The 22,177-nt window shown below is 32.6% G+C and overlaps 1 protein-coding gene across 1 annotated transcript in view; it reads left to right on the top strand.

Annotated features, from left to right (window-relative positions):
- The window catches only part of LOC108735761 (pumilio homolog 2), a 290,455-nt gene that overhangs the window by 215,727 nt on the left and 52,551 nt on the right, over positions 1 to 22,177 (top strand). The window contains exon 7 of the mRNA XM_025978915.1: positions 18,762 to 18,803. Coding sequence (XP_025834700.1) covers positions 18,762 to 18,803 — 42 coding nt within the window. The remainder of the gene's footprint in view (positions 1 to 18,761; positions 18,804 to 22,177) is intronic.

Consider the following 22,177-nt stretch of genomic DNA (forward strand, 5'->3'; position numbering starts at 1 on the left):
ATATACAGTGTAAACTCTATATAACGACACTTAAGGGACCGAATATTTTTCGGGGTTATACAGAGTGGTCGTTAAATGGAGAGAAATAAAAGATATTATTTCACTATTCTATAATAATATGCATTTACCAATATAGTACACATTTTCAACACGAACATTATTATTCATACATTGCGTATAGCCTGTTGTCTTCGTCTGACGTTTTTTGCTGCTCCAATATTTTAATTGTATTTTGTTACGTATCTTACTCATATCTTGAGATACTGCTGGATCAATTTGATTATATACAAAGTATTTTTTTAATAGTTTCGCTGCATCAAGCGCTTGTTTGATGCTTGGTGGAGAGACAGGATCGTCTTCTTCAACAACGTACACAGTTGCAGTTCTTATCTATTTCTCGGCAACTTAGAAAGTACTGCTTAATGATTTACAATGCCGCATTGTTGTCGTTAAATAGAGTGAGTGTGACTCTATGTAGAGTGTAATATTGTATAGAAAACAATGTAAAACCAACCAAAGTCAAGCAATTTCGACGTTTTAAAGAGTTTGTCGTTAAATCGAGTGACGTTATGAAGAGTTTACACTGTAACTAAATATTCGGACAAAATCGCAGCAAAATTTATATACAGATGTAAATATGGAACAAATAATTTTAATAATAGCACCTGTGTTTTCTGATTTATTACTCCAAATAAAAATATACGCAAATTAAAATGTAGAACAATTCAAGTTGGATATTTCCGATTTTGCATCTTATCCATAATGACGTAAAGTATTGATCATAATTGACTCGATAGACTATATAAATTGTAATTAATCGGGACAATGATCGTCAATGATGAGCTCACACGTATCGAAAACGCGATGAAGCCTTATATTAGTAAAATGTTCCTTCCGATCGCGTTGACCAACGGACCAAGAGAGCTGATCGCTGTTTAATAAAGGATACTTACAGAGGGCATACGGTCGACTGACTAACTCATAATAGAAGAGCTACAACAGCAGATACAGCGAATTTTATATCCTATCCTTTGTCCTATATGTGATATGGACAGGAGATAGGGGGAAAGTCCAGTAATAAAAGAAGATTTATTTCTTCGATGAAGACGCATCATTCAATTTATATTTTGGAACTCTTTTCTTGTGATCCCTATCAATAATTCAGCTTAAAAAAATAATTAAATGAAGGTGCGGTACCTACCAATTTCTTCGCTCTCAATTCAAATTTCTTTATTAATCGAAACGTTGAATATAGTTTTCGATTGAATAAAGTGTTTAACCCTTAACCTTGGCTTTGTATTAAGTCAAAGTTCACGTTTTGTCCGTTTGTATGTTTAATTCGAATGGTATCAAATTTAGCTAGAAATGCGAAACACTGAATTCGATTAATATGTATAATACTTAAAGAGAAATGCCTTTTTTGTTGAAAATTATATATGAAACGTCCGTCCCTGTTTGAAAATAGCGTTACAGCCTTTTGGCTTTTGTGTCATTTGAAATTTCAATTTTGTCACACAGTATAAAAAACATCGACGACTGAAATGACAAAAGAGCTCTCATTGAAATATTAGATATCGCCAATCGTATTAAATTTTCCTTGCCTGCCTTTTCGGTTATAACGTACTCAAGGGGAAAATTGGTGCGCTATATCAAACATTCCATCCGTCAAAATACATACAGATTGCCAAGGCTGATACTAAAAAAAAAATATTAATGAAAAACATGTTATATGTATTTGCACTTTTTGGATGTTTGGACCCTAAAGTTTGCTACTTTATATTATGAAGTATGTTATAAGAGTTATATAGAGGCCAGGACATTTGATATGATGCGTTATAATTGTGAATTCATAGTAAACGTACGTTATAGGTGAATTTACAGTATTTTATCTCAGTTTGCATCCATGTTTTAATGGTTATTTGACATTGAACTGAAGAAAAGTGGAAAACAAATAAACCACGATATTATTAATGCGTGATTATCCGCACAATATTATTATTATGGTAATAAATTAAACGTCTGTCTGTCTCTCATACGAAATAGTTTTGCATAAGACCTTGAATGCGGATGTTAACTGCAAAATAACAGCACGATTAAAATTGCTTTCGTGCGAAAGGGACGGACGAGCGTCTTTATAAGATGTTTGGAATACCGAATTAATGAAGTCAGTAAGTGAGTTAGTTCTATCACACTTCCTTGTTGTGCACGTAAAGGTTGCGTAGATAGAGTATAAATTGTTTTGTTGGAATATTCTTTACCACAACGTATCTATTATTGAAATCCGTGATAAAACTACTTATCGTTTATGTGGCTACACGGAGAAAAAATCTTGTAAAAGTTACCATGGTTTCTCATAGGGTGTGTTCCGAAATATAACCCAGCATACTGACGAGTGCTGATGGCGCCATGAATCGACGTTATACTGTTGATTTGTTCCGAAATGTACTGGACAGTCCGTTGACGTCAAATTGATGCCATATTAAGAATAGTGTTTGTGCTCGTTTACAACAATTTTGCTCCAAAAGTTATTAAAGTTTCTTACAATAAAACATTCCTCAAAGTCTGATGCACACACGCCCGTTTGATATACTATTACTCCACGCTTGTCTCACCAGTACACTATGGTGGCACAGCAGTACAATATGGCGTCGATTCTTGACGTCATCAGCACTGGCCAGCATGCTCAGTTATATTTCGGAACATACGCATAATCTGTCTGACAAAATTACCATGTTAGCACAGTTAAAATTCCTACACTTTCTAGTAAAGTTGAAAATTATTGAATTTTGTCAATATACATGTTTCTTGCACTCACCTTATAGTGATGAGCATGGTAATTTTTATAAGATTTTTCTCTCCATAGGTACCGTAAAAGATTTTGCCTAGGCGCTAATGTACTTCGTGTATGGTAGATATACTTCCTGGGTAGTAATTTATTTTTTTTTTGTCCAGATGAAGTAATAAGTGTATTTTAAAAAAAAAATAGATCGATCAATTAAAGAAAGCAAATCGTTTTGATTCGTAAATTCTGCATTCATTATGAGACAGTTGCTTATCACCTGATACGAAACAATATGAAAACATTTTATGTTCCAACATTTCATCTGAATGTTCCATGATCATCAGTTACTAATGCTTTTTGAGTGAGTAATCCCTCCGACCTACCCTCAACTGGAAAGCCAAACGATATGGCGGACAGTTCTCTTCGGCTGCTTTTTAGAAATTGTGGAATCGGTGCGTGGAGGTTCGGTACAGCATAATTTTAATTTGGGGTATTATTTGTAGTTTTCATTTTTCGAGAAAGCGGATTTTAAACAGGCAATGAAACTCCGCCTTTGTTGTGGAATTCTTTTAATCTTTTTCATCTATAAAATAAAATAGAACTTTGATTTAAATTTAAAGTCAATAGGCTAGCTTGATTTGTTTAATAGTAAAAACAACTTTTTACCTCTGTTGGCTTTGATGTATCTCATCCATATAAGTTAGGGGAAGAAATGGAAACTTATTACTTTGATTTATAGTTAAACAACTTTGTCTTTGAATATCTTCATGTCCAGTTACACTTCAAAACTCGTTACAAAAGTGTATTCTATTTTTGTTTTATTGAGTATATAATAAAATACGTATCTTCAGTAGTCAGTACCATGCATAAAGAAGGTCAAAACTCATTCTGTTACCTTGTTTTTGACCTTTTATTCTTTGCTTGATCTTGATCTTTATAAGTGAACATTTGTCGTTCTTTCATTCTAAATGCTAAAGACGGTGGTGCTACCTACATTCTATTTTATAGAATACTAGACGATTTACATGCATACATGTATTTATAGAAGTGAGTTGATTGTGAATAATATCCTTTAATTAATTTAGTTACACTCGTTAAGAGTCAGTACCTATTAGTAATTAGTGGCGATTGTTCTGGAACGGTGAAAACTTTGAGCAAATTGCTTCCTTTCATACGACATATTTGCTATCATTATCGGCATAGTATTGGTATATAATTGGTTGATCAATTCTCCTTTTTGTCAGTTTTAATCTAATTATTATGTACTTGGTATAGGGGTATATGTAAGCCACAATTTTTAAAAGAATTTTTTAACTGATGAGAATTATCGATCTTAATTTCCAGGGTTTGTATGATTTGATCACAAAAAAAATTGTTAAGAAATTGAAACATTTTTCAAAAAACGAAACTTTAGTGGATAAGCAACAGGTATGAATCTATCAGAGAACTTCATGCATACCATGCTTTCTTAAATCGACTAACAAAAATGAAGACAGACATAGAAAAGAACAGTGAACTAATAAATGACATACGACTGTAGAGTATAATTCGATAAACGTACCATTGAAAAAGGATAGCGCTATGAGCTGCCAATCACTGCTAGATCGAAATGGTGGCATTGCTAGTACCTAAGAGCGTATTAATCAATACTTTTTCTTCCTTCAGCTACAATGATGCAAGTTCATTCTTTCCTCGGATGGGTAATAGGTATCTACAGTGAATGCTTTGACCACGACTTGTTTGAGATGGGGTGTTATAGGGGGATGTTAAAAATACCGTGGATAGAGAAGGTTAGAAATGAGGAAATTTTAGCAAAAATAGAACAGAGAGCACTACAGAAGTTACTAAAAAATCGACGAAATAGACTTCTTCTTCTCACTTCTCAGATATAAAGGACTAGTTAGAGACAACAAGTAGAAAGGGGAATTAGAAGGGATAGAGGTGAGAAATCTGAAGATTGGCTCGAGACAGTTAGCGGATTGAACGTCTTATAAAGATATTATAACGATCTAAATACTAAAATTAATTTAATTGATTGATTGATTTTAATATCATTCGGAATTGATTTTCTTTGTGTAAATAATTCCTTTTGTACGTTTTCCGTATTTCTCGATTTTTCGAGAAAAATACACGAGAATTTTCTAGTTCCAAGAATTTTAAATGACTGAGATTTTTCTATCAAATCGTGCTACACATTTTACGGTCTTCCTTTGCGACATTCTGGCCAACATTTGAGGTATAATTCACTTAAAATTAGTACAAGTAGAGTAGCCACATATAAGATACCCACGCATGTTTTCTTTTCCTGTGACTAGGAGTTCAAAAATGTTAAATTTAACGAAAATTATGATTCTGTTTATTTATTATGTCGTAATTCACCGGTTAATTACCTTTAATCACATCCTTGTGGTTGAATATTTTAAAAATTACAGATTTAATCGTGAGCTGTGCGAAGAACAGAAAATTTTTGGAAGATGATTATTAATTTAACTGAAGGCGGTGATGTATTCATTGAAACGTTTTGTGAAAGATCCACTTTGTAGTGTTCTATTACATCATTTACAATAAAAGGATTTGAGGTCATTAGTTTATGTTAAACATGAATGTCCAAGTCGTCTAGTTTTAGTAATGTACTGGAAGTTAAACTTTGTCACAAAGTTTTCAACAAGCAGCTTAAAAATTGAGTTAGGAGTTTGTACAAGTTTGTTCTCATGAGTAAAATCTTGATGTAAGATTCACTAACACACAAAAACCCCAAACATCAGACTAAACTAACTAAATTTGCTTTGAAGATTATTATATAGCTCAGAACTGGTGTATTTAAGTTCCATGTTATCAGAATTCCAGCCAGTAGGTCCAAATATACGAATGTAACATACCTGTACTACTTCATTATAGATCCATTCTATTTCATATTGCATTTTGCATGTCTTTGTATTTTGGCTATTACAGATTCCTATTCATACGTAGGTGACATTATGTTCAACGAAGTGTAAACGGGCGATATGTCGCCTTGTCGGAATACAAAATACAATAGGTGCTGTGCACACATCCATTCAAATGTTGCCGACACATTTGAGCTGAAAATAAAATTGCTACTTGTTAACAATTGACTGCGTACCGTTACTTCAAATAATATTTATATTTACATACATAATATATGTGTGTAACCATTCAATTTAACAATCCCACAAGATCAGTTTAAAGTGCTAGTAGGTTAAAGCGAGAAAGGCTTTCTTTATTGGCACAATATATACAGTGCTACGCACTAATGCACAAATGGTTTAGGTTAGGTTGTGGTATAGGGGATTGCAATAATTAAAATGTAAGTTGATAAAAGCATTGAAAACGGATTAAATTCTTGATCGATCGCGATTTCGATGTTATTTGATCTCATCAGCACGCCTCAGGTAGTCTCGATAATCCACCGATCGAATCTAAGATGTTGCATATCCGCTCGTCTATGTAAGCATAGTGTACTACCTCGATAAGTTAAAGTTGAAGGAAAAGGCTAAAAAAGATAAACTTTTTTTAAATTATTTGAGCATGATGATCATATTTTATGTATAATTTGAGAGGTTTCGTTTTGTAATGGTAGGCACTATTAAATCACTATTAAATCGTGGTTATTTAGCTTGCTTTTTTATCTGTCTATCTATGTCTAGCATCAATCCATCTGTCTGTTACAATTTTGTAAATTAATTTAGAGCCAGATTCTGTTACCTCACATGCTGCAACATTACATATCTGTAATTCTGATGATAATGCAATAATAATCACCTACTTTTTTTAAATTAATAATTAGTGTTTGTTACTTATGGAAATATTCTCGACGAACTCAAAAAAGACACTTGACGACTTAGCCTATATGAATTACACGATAAGATGGTGCATCAGTATTGTTTTTACGAAAACACTTTTTAGTTTCATATAGTTTAGGGATTTTTTATTTATAAGTAAGCTATTTATATAATACCTAGATGACACTAAAAGAAATGAAATAAAATATTTATTTTAATTTGTAGACTAAATCGCAGACGTAAATTAGTAGTACACAATCATGTTTGTAATGTTGTATTATGTCTGTAGTTTATTATTAAAATTGAATTATTATACAGGATTATGAATTACCAAAAGTTATCTGAATTGAGTGGAGTTCAGTTAGATTTTTCATATTGTAGCTATTTCATATTTTGAGGTAAGCTATTGAAAGACCGGAAGGAAGGGAAAAGAATGGTACCTAAGTTTTTTAATTTTAGAGTTTTTTTACCAATTTTCTACCGTATTATTATGTATAGTCGCCAAACTTGAAGTAGTTATAAAAGCGACAATTTTTAAAACAAAAGAGCAATTTTGTCAAGCTTTTGCTTGTCATTACGTAAACGATTTAAATGACATTTTCTCTGCCAGTTTTTTTATTCGCGCTCCAAATAAGAAGAATAATGAGAACGTTTTTATTTATCCCTGTTTTGTCGGAACCAAATTAACACTTTCATCCATTGTTTTTGACAAATCGGTATAATTTTTTTTATACAGCAATTACAAATTCTATTATTTTGTCAACAATTTTTATCTAATTGATTGTTATGGTATTTGACAATGTTTAAGAATTAAGGTTTTATAAAATTTTATCCGTTTAAAAGATTTACGAGTTAAAATGTAAAAAAATCATAATGAAGATGGTCGACAGTACAATATTCTGCACTTTACTGTCATATGAAGATCAAAACGTTCAAGTAAAAGATGAAAGAATCGCTTAGGACTAATACTTTCGTTATATAGAATGTTTTCGTTAAATGAGAATCTTCAATTAAAAAAATATACTTACAACGTGTAATTATACAACACGCTACTGAAGTGAAACTTTTTCAAACACACAAACATACCGGGGTAGGAGTTAAGGAATTGGTTTAATGGTATTATTTGTACAGAATGAATTTAAATTTTACACTACACATGCCGGAGTTGCCTGTAACGAACGTTGCATTGAAGCGCGCTTACGACTCAAGCGATCCCCACTACGAACTCGACTACGTGACCGAGTAGAGGGGGGACATCCGTTGCATGATTTCGTTACATAGTAACTCGCATGAAACGAACTTACTCTACCGTGCGTAAAAAAGTTTTACTTCAAAAAGCAATTTTGACGTATTACAATCGGAAAAAACTGGGCGGGTCTAACTGTCCAACCGGGTGTATTGTTGGTTGTATGTACATTTGCTATGCTATGCTATCACACTAGTTGTGTTGCAGAAACAGGAACAATTTTTTTATCGAACGTTTAGAGACAGAACAGGGGATGGTATCAGAATACAGTCGATGGCACAGTTCGCACCGATTTTGCACGTTATGATGAATATTTATGTAAGGAGAACATACGTGCTTGCCAACTTAACATACATATTTATGCTCAGTATCTACATACATTTACGAACATTTAATATAAGTATGCATCATGCAAGGAACGAATGGGCTGTTTGTATTTTAATGTGGGGCTACAACAACGTGTATGTAGGAATATTTGTTGTGCGAGGTAGAGTAATGTGGGTTACCGTAATAAAACGGCAAGACGAGCACTTCTTTCTAGTGTTACATAAAAATCACGAAAGCTACTTCCCACAACAAGATAAAATGTACATATTACATACAAATATGTATACTACAGTCTCGTCAGGAAATTTTGAAACATCGATGTGTATATAAACCAAAAAATGAGTTTTTATAAACCTTGTGTAGGGATCACCCTGCATTTCAGTGGCATTTATTAAATCAAAAATCGTTGTAAGATTTACAGTTATGGATTTCCAAAAGGGTTAGTTAAGATACTTTTGTAGAGCATCCGGGGTTGATTACGGTCTTCTTAGTTCCATACTCTAAATCTGAACTGTGTGATTTTCCAGTTACTATTTGCGCGGGCGGAAGAAATAAGTTAGAAGCAAGGTACTTGAATACGAACACTATTAAAGTATTAGTTCAGTTATTCTGTTTTGTGACTCTTGTAGTATTTCGATCATACTGTATTTTGTAGTCCTGGTTGAGATTTAAATCAGTCGATTGAAATCACAATTTAAATCATTTTAATCAATCTAATTTTTTTTGAAATAAGATCTTGATTAATTTTAGAAAATGAAGTTATTTTGGACACTTAAAAATGTATTTGTTTATAAAAGAAAACCTAGAAATATTTTTATGTTAATTTTTATTATTNGAACTTTTAAATTTTTTTTAATACATAAAGGGGGACTGTACCAAATATTAACTTAATTAATAACTTGTGTAAGTGTGTTTCTTATATCTGAATGAATGAATCCGCACACTGTAAATAGTTAGAATTGTTAGAAAATGGGAAATATCAATAAATACTTACAAATTAGATTTACAAAAATAATCATGAAAATCGTGATTTTTTAGAAAAAGATCGTCAATTTTTGTTTTTTTTTGCAATTGCAGATGTTGCATTGAATAAGAATTTAAATAAAATTTATTTGTAAAATAAATACATGTGTATGAAATCTTAAATAAAATGCAGAAGTTTCACTTGTATTTATGTACAGGTTTTTATGTAGATATGTATTAGTATGTATAATACAAGCGAAAATACGAGATTTTGCTAATAATTTTTATTGTCGTTGTGAGTTGTTTCCCCACAATGTATTTTTTGTTTTCTCGTTGACAGTTTAAGGATTCCATAAAGTTTCACATCTCTAGCACTGTTAGTTGTTGACTGAAGTATCATTTTTATTACGTTAAAACGAATGTTTTAAAATTTAAATTGTCCTGTATTTCGCCCGACTAATAACCATAAAATAGCAGGACACTTCTCACAATCAGATACGAAATTTGCGACTAGAGTTTTAAAACCATGAATAACAATTTTTTAATGGAATTTAACTTAAATTAATTTATATTAATTTTATTGTGGAGTTGTGTTAGTAAGGCTTATTCGCAATCGTTGTTTTAAAACTTCCTGATAGCACTGTATTTGTTATGTATCACATTAATTTTTAATGTTGAATTTTATTATAGGATACTTAAAAAAAACCTCTAACAAAAGCTGGGTTATTAGTCGGGTTTACTTTTCTTTTCTTCTATTACGAAAATTACATATCTTACACAACAATAACTACCTGTACACAAGTATGCATACTTGAATATTGCATCCAAGAAAATATTTTTTCGGTTTGGACGCCTTTCTCTTCCACGAGCAAAATATTATGTATTTCTCAGCGAATTCTTTAAGAAAAAGAAACCCTTATGGGATCACTTTGTTATCCATCTTTCCGTTTACTCAGCATCTCGAACATTTTTACGAAGGAAGGTCACACGGCACAAGTCGAGGAAAAAAATGTCAAAGACAGGAGGCACAGAGGGCGAAGATGAAAAATGGAATATTAAAAAAAAATCTAATTAATCTAGCTGAACTTTAAACTCGCTAAAAAAGGTTTTTTAGTGTAATTTTTGTCTGGAGCCCGAATTATATAGTTTCGTCAATTAGTTAGGTAGTTCCTTTTTTAATATTCGATTGAATACTACCAGAAGTTCGAAAAGAACGCTTCGGTCATGTACCGGTTGCGCATTCCTATTACGTTTGATCGTTTAGGCTAAGCGCACACTACAACTAAATTGTTCAACAACAGTTTAATCGTTCTAAGTAATTTGTTCAGATTTCTTAGAGAAAATATTTGGTCTGCTCTTTTTTGAAAAATATACATTTACAAGGACTGGGATTATACCTGCTAACTTTCTCTTTGGGGCACTATGGGTTATATGCAGGCAGATTGAAATTTGAAAACAAGTGGCAATAAAAAAAGGTTCAAGGAGGAGGCAGGCAGTTTTTCGGAAATAATTTCAGAAATAGAAGTACTTTTTTCATGACGAGTAGGCGCTCTCGTATCGGGTTTATAATTTAAGGAATACAATTTTGGGAAATCTGCACATAAACAAGGTTATGTGTAGGTTAAGGTTTTATACATTAAGTTTTTGTACATAGTGTTGTGTTTTGGAAAATACAAAGCTTTAACGCAACAAGGGTTGTTAATTTGACAATACTAGTCCATTGGTTCATCCTGAGCTATTGAGATGATGTGTAGCGAATTACGCACACATAAGTTATGAGCGCATTATTAAACGAACTATTTGGTGCTGTGCGCGCAAACAAACTAAACTTGTTGCTTACAAGAGATATAATTTGCATCTGAGGCTATGTTAAAATGAATTTGGTAGAGACAAAAAAAGAACATAAAAATGAAGATATTGGATTCGTTCAAAAACCAGGCAACTATTATTACGGACCCACTTAAATCAGGTATATCATGATTTGTGTACATATCCTAGAAAGTCTTTTAACTTCCACAGAATGGGTGTGGCAAGCTTCATCGCATTACATTCACTGTATTCTTTTTTACTTTTGTCGTATAAGGCTGGTATTCTTTCAATTTTTCGGTAAAATCTGCTTGTCCATCAATGATAGCCACCGCAGATCATTATTAACGAAGTAGTGGTAATATTATTTTAAAATTACAAAATAGTAAACTCAACTGTTCTGTCATCATGTGCGCGCACAAATGCTGTTGTCCTATACTGTATGTCTGTTGGGCAACTGTTTGGTTGGGTACAGGACCGAGCGCCATGGCCTAGAGGTTTAGACCGTTGCTTAGCATTCGGGAGGACGCCGGTTCGATTCCGGGTCCGTCTGCCTTGGTCCAAGTTTTTCTGTGATTTCCTTGGATCACTTAGGCAAATTCCACAGATAATATTTCATTATCTTCTGTCTTCATTTCGTCCGTCTCATCTCATCTCACTTACCTTCCGCGTAGTCCGGAAGGACTGCCCGCCCACCAGCGTTACTGGCTGGTGGGAATGAAACACCCAAAAGAAAGAAAAATTGGGTACAGGGTACAGGTTATTGTGGTAAGACTCGACTGAAAAGTTTGCAAACTATTATGTCTGTTAATGCACGCGTTTTCGTATATTACCACTGACTTTACATGGGCGACTAAACTGTTGGACGACAAAACAGTCCCAATGTGCGCGTAACATTATACTCTAGTTCAAAGTATGTACTCAAAAGTCGTAACCGAGCGACTATTCCTAGAATTGGTCGAAAAAATACGACCGGCATTAGAAGATCTCAACTTAATTTCTTTTATGCAGTTGATTTGGTATCAGTTCTGTCTACAGTAGTCATCAGTAAATTAGTTTTAAATTTGGTAACTAATTATGCATAAAGTAAGTTCTTATTACTCATAAACTTTACGATAATTATAACTGTGCAAAATATTCAGCGCCCTGTTCTGCTCTCACACTAGTCAGAAATAAAACATCTATGAACTTGAATCTATGAATTTAGAGGTTTTCGTTTAACGTAGAACAATTTAGACTTCCAAAATCCAAAACTGTTTTGTTATGACTACTGTATTGTCAAATTGTCTAAAAATGTTTACATAAATGCAACAAAATTTATTGAGTGAACGGTACGGTGGATACAAGGCATGCATTAAACGTAGCGTCACAGAAGATTATAACGTTATGTTATGTACAAATTGCAGCATGAAATAGAGTGGTATAATCCGATTTGTTAGCAGCTGTTTATATTGTAGATCGCAAATGTCGAACAGGTGTATGACGTTGCGAAATCATGAAAATCGTAGGATTACGAAAGAATTAAATTACACTATCTATTTACATAAATTTGTTTAATACGTACCTAGATTTAGGCATTACAAAGTTTTGTGCTCGTATACGTATTTATTATTTATTGAATTTAATTTATCTTGCATTCTTAAATTTAATACTTCAGTAGGTAGATACTTCCGCGTAGGATTACAAGCAAATATGTTAAATAGAATAAGTGAAAAACGATTGTAATGGAGAAATGGTTAAAGTTGGTTTGTTTAAAAACAACAAATGTTTTACTGCCGATTCGAGTTTATTTTCGCAATCAAATACATACACATGTACATACATTGTTGACTTATCGAATAGTCTGTTTACTAAACGATTTGCTTTCTTTTTTTTTTTTGAAATTACTGCCGCTCTTTGTTCGATCACTCCGGTAATGTTTGTGTAGGTGGATGCTCTTCTTCTTGCCACAAAAATGGAAATGTTCTTTTGTACAGTTGTTGCTATTGCTTTAACGGTTTTTGTCTTTTTCATACGATAAATGTTTGTTTAGGCGAAACACAGAACAAGATGACCCCTATAGAAACATTTAACGACAAGAAAGTCTTAAAATAAAAAGCTTTTGTACATCAATGGATTTTAAACTTGAGAATGAACTAACTGCAAATACGGTTCTTTAAATCCACATAATATATTGTTGAAAACGTATCTTCCAAAGTTGATTGTTGTATTTGAAACATATTTAAATTCCTAGTGGTTAATATTAAATATTAATTTGAAAATTCCTTCTCAATTTTGTCCAGGGTTCGGTTCCCAGCAAGAGTGTGATAGCAATAACAAATTTTTCCTTATTATTACCCCAAATTAATTAAAAGTTGGGATTGCAGAAGGGTTTGTTGACATCCACTTTGTAAAGGGAGAACAGATTTTAAAATCCATTATTTGATATAATTTAAAATAATTATGAATCCAGAATCCATATCTTTTCTTTACAATATATCTGGAGACATTTATCCTTTGTTTTTAACATTTTTAAACATCAACACTAATTTTTCAACATTATTTTCATGCGTTTTGGAACGGCATTCTATTCTTAAAAATCCCTCTTTAAATTAACTGACGCTTTAAGATTGTGTTGTGGATTTTAAGCCAATATTCAATCGCTTACTTGTATCAACTGGTCAAATTATTAAATATTTTTAAAAAAATTGGGCGTAATATCACACGAAAGTATATTTTCAGGTTAGAAGCGTTTGTAATTTCATAGGAATGACGACGATGTAAAATTTTCCTTTCCTTGCAAGTTAAGTAGATCGTTTAAAATATTTTTAATTTTTTTCTTTTAATTATACTTCTCGTTAATCTATTTCTAATGATACTATCATAGATTTGCCACTACTATACATATTTATCAAAATACTATTGCATATTTTTAATGATACCTTATGTTGAACTTTGGAACCTCTCTAATTTTTAAATCTGCTTGAATCAAAATCGTCATAGGTTTTTGAAACAAAGATTCTATATGTTATAGGAATTTTTTTTTTTTTTTGGAATGGTTTATTCTATATTATAGATTGGTTTTAGAACAAAACAAAGTCGGTTCCAACAAAGCTAGTTTTGCAGATCTGTCTGGGTGAAACTGCAAAAGTGTAAAAATTACCATTATTGCAAACATTCTATTTGACAAACAAAAGAGATTTATACGAAGCTTTTTATAATCAAATAACGTCTAAAATTCACCTTTATTATTACGGCATAAATATTTTCTCTTTTTTTGTACCAAGAATTTCTCTTGAACCAATCAATTCTCCAAAATGATTTGCAATAATTTTTTGGCAACTTGACTAATATGAAAACTTTCTATTAGTTTTTGCATTTGCTGTCTTTTTAGTATAAAAATTGATAAATCAATTTCTCGGAACCCTGTTTTAGTAATTACTTCAATTAATGATACAAACAAAAAACCAGGTCTTCATCACTGTCTAATACTCGTTGGAAAACTACAAGCATAAGCAGTTCCATATTTTGGATAAAAAAAGGAGCTCGCGCTTCTAGGGTGAAATACTAATATCTATAGCCTATATCTCAACCTTTTCTTCATTATTTCTTAACTAATTGTAAAAGTAAACTACTGAAAATATAATTTCGCTCTTCGATTTTTGACCGATAAGATTTTTAATGTTGCGCTTTGTGACATTATTTTTTTCTATAGGCAATCAAATGGTTAATTTGCATACTTCTAATCATGTACCGGTAGACAGGTGTAATTTTTCAGTTTCCGCAATTACGCAATAAAGTGTGCAACTGTTTTAATGAATTCGATTTCCATTTTAACGACGCATTGTCCGTTTTAATCTTACGTTTGAAAATTGGTCGCATTTTTGTTCGCTACTTAAGAATTTTAGGTATTCGGTATACGTATGTGTCGCGTTAGGTAATCGCGTGGTTGATGGACGATTTTTATCATTCTAAAAGACCTCTTAAGTAACAAGAGTCGAACACACATGGAACGTTTAGTACAGTTACAGTAAAGAACGTTAAAGCATTACTCTTTCTTAACTTTGCAAGTCAAGTAGATAGCCAATTCCATGTCAACTATTTTGTACAAGGCAAACAGTTGGGTACGCATAAATTTCGAAGGTTTTATCCTACGATTAGGGCATAGAGAATGGTTGGTAGGCCTGTTTTGCTCCGGGTGCCACCATGTGCGGTCTCAGTTGGTTGATATACAGATCGCTACTCTGCCTTAATTCTTCAACTTTTCTATACTTTATTAAAGAATTAATGAGATCAGTTGTTGCAAATTCATGATGAGTAAAATGTCTCTATTTTCCAGCAACAGTTGTTCTTTTAAACTTCCAAAAGAATGCCAAAAACGTCTTTTTCGTAGGATATATCTCACTAATGTTAAATGTAATCCAAACTTCTGAATTTTAAATGAATTATTTTTTTCTAAAAATTTTGTATCTACTCATTATAGGCTAATTACCTATAAACATAAAATGAAATTAGTAAAAAAAAAGGATGTTCCGTCGTAGATTGACGAAACATTCATAATGGAATAACGGTAAAACGAATGGTTCATTTTTTAAATTTCAGAAAAACATTTACTGATAAATCTGACACGTTTCCATTTCGAAATAAATAAAGTCAAAAGTAAAGAAGATATTCCTAGCTCCTACAAAGCTTTTTTTTATCGGTGTGATTTCTGACTCTTTCGACAAACAATATCATCATATGTTAACATTTAATTAACATTCACATCACGTATAGGTATAGTAACATTATTGAGAGATTCCATGTGGACCAATTATTCAACGATAATATGCGGCAACTATTCTCGGTCTCATATACTGCAACAGGCAAATAAATTTTAGTCAGTTGTAATATGAGCGTCTCAGAAACAGTGAGTATTGTGGCATTTTTACTGCTAATAATAAAAGGAAGCAGAAGAAACAATATTGGTTCTATCCTATCATAAATCAGAGCTTAGTTAAAGGTCAATTTTCATTTCTCAATTTCGGATATAATTTTTTCCATATCCAAAATACAATGTGACGTTTTTTCTTCCTTTGCAACAGAGGACTCATAATCTGACATATTTGATAACCACAAATGGATTCATTAACTATACACAGAACATCAGTGAGTTGCGACAGTTTAGTCGCAAGTGCGCGTACGATTCGTTCTACATCTGCAACACCACGTTGTAAGCAAAATAGGATATTTTAATCGTAGCAATTATTATGTCGTTCATCCGCGCACTTGCATTTATTAGCCTGTTACATTTTCGAGACTAAAAAATCGCGGTGCGCGCTAGGCCTTATGCAGCATACTACGACAGTTAGGCCACTTTCACACAGGGCGATAACGACACGATTTACTGCATGCGATGAATGAAATAATGAAAGTTCGTCAAATACTTCTGTATCTTTATTACAATCAATATATATATATATCCCATCTCAATCGGATCATCTAGTACTTTTGGAACGATTTTTAAATTTTTCCAATGAAATATCTCCATTTCATCGGTAAGAGAGTAAGTCCACTGTTCCAGATATTCAATTGTTTTATAAAATTCTGAAGCCATACTTATCACAAATTTTCGTTAATATCAGTGCTATTTATTATCTTTCAATTTCAACTACGAACCGTAAATGGAAGAAACTGTTTGGTCTATTTCTGAACCAAATTGATTGACGCGTCCGGCGAGCTCCATAATTTTCACACGGTTTCGGAAAATGGGACATTTGTGGGTCCCGGAGCTTTTTTGAAACAACGGGATCGATAACCGAAAAAAGGGAAGGGCCCGTTTAAAACGGGACGTATGGTCACGTTACTTATATCTCACTGATGGATTCGTCTATTTAAAAGAAATTTAATGCCGTTTGATTTTGAGATCTGTTTCAGTTTTCGGGGCCGTGTGCGAATATTGAGTTGAACGAGAAATAATTGAACTTTTACTAATAAACATGTCAAAATTGAATCGCTTCTAAGTTAAAACGTGAAAAACAATGCCTTTCGCTTAGTGCCCTAAAATTTTTATTATGATCGCTTGTAGAAAATTCAATTGTTTCTAGACCAACTTAATAATTCGCGTACGGACCCAAATTTTAAACGACTTTTCTCGAAAACAAAAAAGATATCGGAAAAATTCAATCGGCATTGAATTTATTTTAAATAAGAGAGAACAGTGAGATGTAACTCACTTATACCGTGTTATTAAAGCAAAAGTAATGTAATGTCATTACTCACTGTCACGTGACTATGGGGGTGATTCAAATTACAGCGTAAAGTGCACCTTTTGATGCTTTTTGCTTTTACATGAATTTTTCTTTGTTACCAATATATACCGCTACAGGTAGCTAAAGTAAACACTAAAGACTGTTTCTAACTGAGTATCACGTGTGAAGGGACGTATACTATAGTGGACTTGTGACCGTGCTTTATTTAACACGTATAAATAAATATAACGAACGTTACCTATCATATCACTATCTTGCATTGACTCTTAAATAAATTGTGTGGTACAAATCTGAATATTTAAAAAACATCGATTACATGGTAATGTGGAAAATGACTCTTTTACTTGCTTGTGTCGTTAATAGCACCTGTGTATGTTTCTCTGTAGTTAGATCGATTTCCGGTTGCCGACACAAAAAATATGCGCGACCATTTTTAAATAGAACTTAATTAGGTAGGACGACAAGCAATGTTATAAACTTCACCGCGAAATATGTTAAATACTGCCAACATTCTCGATGCGCCTAAGTACGAGGGTGGATTGATAAGTTTCCGGCCTGACCAAGAAAAACAAGGTTTTTAAAAATTTTTTTTTTTTATTTCTCAACATAATCTCCTCCAAGGCTGATACATTTCTCATAGCGGTGTTCCAGTCTATTAATGCCATCTCTATAGACTTATTCGNCTAAGTATATTTGGAGAAATGAATTGAGAGTAGCGGATTTATAGTACACGGTGAGGGAACCCCCATTTAGGTATCTCGAGGATATGAGGAAAAAATTTCTTTAAGGGTGCAAATCTTCGAAATGGAGTCGAAAATAAGTAAAGTACTTGAGAATTTAAAGCTACTGACGCCTATAGATTCAATTGGGATTAAAAATGGTTTAGACGGATGGCGAGTTAAACAATTAAATAAAGTCATCATCATAAGGTCGTCAGTCCTAAGACTGGTTGGACACGTACCTCCACTCTTTCCTATCCTAAGCTAATCTTCGCATTTCCCTAAAACTAGAACATCCCACATGAGTGAAATAAAAGAATAGTTGCGAAGCGGAAAACAGAAGATAGTGCGTATAGTTTTAAGATTTGGAATAATAATTAAGGAAACATTCTAGTTGAGTAAATTGTAAAAACCTGCTAACATTCAAAAATTGTAAACGTTTTTATAATTAAGTTTTTTTTTTTAATGAAAACGATCATATTTTTGTTACCCTTGACTGGCTTTACATCTTACATCAATAGAATTAATTAATTGTATTCGTCAAAATGATTAGTTTTCAAACAATGCCGCCGCAACTTGATTATTATGGTCATTGCTTAGTATTATTTTATTTTTAGACATACATACGAAATAGAAATAAAATTAGATAATTGGGGCAATAATAACGTGTAAGTAAATCAAATAGTACAGTTTAATTATGATCAATGGAAAATTAAAGATATGTGGTCCAATTAAATTAATTATTTCGTATGTTTATTATTATAACGTAATGAATTAATGAAATTCTGAAAACGGAATTTAAATTGTTACAATTATAATTTCTATTGTTTAAATGTTTTAATTAAATTATAGACGATAGTTTAATTAATGTTTCTTTTTTTGTTTCAGGTAAGTGCTTCTCTACTTGTTTTTCTCGGAGAAGGAGGGATTGTAAGTAAATATTACATTTAAAATATGTTTCCTATATTAATAATTTATTAGGCCTGCATTTGACGGTTAAAGATATAATTTGAAAGTTGCATTTGTTTTTATTTTAATTTTTATACGAACATTACGAAGAAAACGATCCAGCTATCAAGTTTGAAAAAGTCCCGGCGCATTATAGGTTTTGTCAAACAAATTTCCAATTGAATTTTTAATTGTGTATAGTAGGGATAGAGTATTACCCTATTTGCAGTTGTCAGAATCCGGTGGAGTAATTTGAAGGTCCCATACAAGTTCAAATTTTGCATCAGTTGTTGGAATTGTGAAAATAGATACCTAATTTTTAGAACATAAATTGAGTTTGCCGAATCTATAACGAGCCTTGTATTGAATCATTTTCTACTTCATTAAAAGGCAAAGTATTTTGGGTCTTCATGCAAAACAAAAGTGCTCAGGAAATTGTCCGAATTAACTATCAACGTAACTACACATTGCAATTGTATTTCAATCGACCTAGCAATAAACAGATTCCGTGAGAGAAAAAAATTGGATAACCTATTTGCAAATATGCAACTAATAGTTGGTACACTGCACAATCAATTTTGGTTATTGTAATTGTAAAACTACTACTTACTTTACTCATCATCATAAGGTCGTCAGTCCTAAGACTGGTTGGACACGCATCTCTACTCCTTCCTATCCTGAGCTAATCTTCGCATTTACCTAAAACTAGAACATCCAACATCCCAACAGTAATCTAATCTAGATCTACCATTACTCCTTTTAACTTCTGTTTCTACCTTTAATATGACTCTAACTAGACCTTCATGCCTGAGAAGGTATCCTATCAACCTCTATCCTTTCGTCTATTTTTTATTGACTTCCTTAGAGTCCTCTGTTCTTCTATTTTTTCTAATCATTTGCCTGTCCGTCCTGACTTATCTGACTTCCTAGATACCTAAAATCAGCCACTTTTTCTAATCTTTCGTCTCCTATCTTTATATTCGTTCTTTTCCTACTTTTTCTTCCCTTGCATTCCTGTATTTTTGTTTTACTTTTTTTTATTTTTTGGAATACTGTTTTGTCAATACCGCTTCCATTTTATTTAAGGCTACCTCAAACTTCTTGCTAGATACCAATCCTGCTATATCATCTGCAAATCTAAGCACACTAATCTTTTGCCCCTATATATATATATAAGTATATATATATCTATATATATCTATCCCTACAGTTGTACTGCCCTTAATGATGTTGATCGTCTTCGATGTAACATATAGTCGGTATTAATTCGATATCGGGAAGAAATCTTAACTAAATTATAAAAATTACATGTAAAATACTCTTATGTACTACGTTCACAATTTTTCTTTATAATGCCGTTAAAGTTGCGTTTTTAGTCCAATATTTAAGTAATATTGTCGAAAGTGTTGTAAATAATAATATAGAAACCGTCCAAATTAATCCATCGTTTTTGACGTAGATCGAAAAAATGAAAACGTTTAAATTTTTTTACGGTTTTCTAACGTCATTTATTTTAACAAATAAGTGAGTATTATTATTTAAGTACATTTTGTTTCCTGGATCGTTTTCTATAATCCTGCATAGTTCGTTTCATGTTATTAATTATCGCAAAAATGACTACTTTTAAAGCTCTATTCCCTGACCTAAATCTGATATCCTTATTGACCTTTTGAACATCTTTGAATTCCACAAAATGTAGCAATGGTCTACATATGGTGTTTACCACACTGTTTGTAGTAATTCGCGTAAAGAAGTATTTCTATCCGGCGCTATGTATTGGATGGTTTTCAAATTGTATTGATGGCTGAAATTTATTGGGTTACCTACGCGTATGTATTTGCACATTAAGTACCTATTTAGCTATATAAAACTGTCGGAGTCTAATTCGTGCTCGCCTCACAAAATCTGATTAAATCAGTAGCAGTATCGTCAATGTTTACTGATTTGGTTTATCTTTCACTTTTCAAATGATGGGCACTTATATCTGCTCGGTGTCTGTGTGTGAAATTTGAAGTGTTTACTCGCGATAGTAAGCCCAATGTAATGTAAAAACGGTGATACCAAAGCTTTTATATTTTGTATGTATAAATTATACATATTGTATAGTGAAGAGAATACGGGCCCGCATGTATTTGCGATTTAATTCTCACGCTTTGCATTTGTTACTGTTGTCATTAGTTTTAATCGATTTCAATTGGTTTTTATTGATCGCGAATGTAAATCAATCACTGAAAAGGAACTACGTAAATGTTACAGTTGCAAGTATGTACATTTGTATATTGAATGCTAATTAAATGCTTTAGCGGCTGCGGTTGCGTGAACGTATGGGAAAGGTTAGTAAAATTAGTTTTCAGAAGTATCCAAGTTGGACATAAGTGCCGTGGGTTAAGATTGATTTCCCTTCTTAAGGGTCGTCCAAAAAGTACGTCACACTAATTTCGTGATTTTTTGACCTCTCCCCCGTCCTTATCACAGTTGGTCACATTTGTGAAGACCCTCCCCTACCTTAATGTGACACGTCGCATATATTGCAATTTTACATCTGGAAATTATTAAATTAAAAGAGCAATTCCGAAATTAGTTTTATTTCCATTTAAATTATTTTTTAATACAATCAACATCAAATCAAATATTTGAAAAAATTAACAAAACAATAAATTATTAATTATATTAATGGAAGTTACAAACTTAATCATCTTGAATTCCATGGACTTTGAACTCATTCGTTCAAATTATTTATAATCTCGTTTAAATTGGTAATGTCAGGAACATTTAATATGTCAACATCTTTTTCATACAACCATACAGCATCATCCAAACAAAGAATTTTGTCTGACACGTCTAGCGGCAATTCTTTGAGGGCGCATCTTTGCGATGGGCAAAACTTCTTGTTGCCTCTGGTGTTGTTACTGGTGTTAGTTAGTGGCCTTATATCATGGAAAATGGTAGACTACGATCGCTTAAACAAGTATATAAGATTGTGAAATGTGATGTCAGGAAACTTAGGACCTCTCCCACCCCTTGTCACACAATGTCACACTTCGTCGACTCCTCCCCCTCTCTTTACATGTGACGTACTGTGTAGATGACCCCTTAGTTGAGAACACCAATGGAGTCATTTATGCGACGTTTCGCCAACACCTGTTGGTTCTCACCAAGGAACGTACCGAAATCGAAAAGCCCTGTGGTTGTACTAATTTGGTGTCTCAGTCCTAGCTCCTAGACCACGTCCATCAGGTCTCAATATCGACCACTATTCAAATAACACCGGCTATGAACGCCTTAGCTTTTTTATCTAGTATTTTCATTACAATGCTCTTGTTCTTATATATTTTAAGTAAGGCGCTATATTATGA

Source organism: Agrilus planipennis, unplaced genomic scaffold, assembly GCF_000699045.2.
Source record: "Agrilus planipennis isolate EAB-ADULT unplaced genomic scaffold, Apla_2.0 scaffold138, whole genome shotgun sequence".
Taxonomy (NCBI): Eukaryota; Metazoa; Arthropoda; class Insecta; order Coleoptera; family Buprestidae; genus Agrilus; species Agrilus planipennis.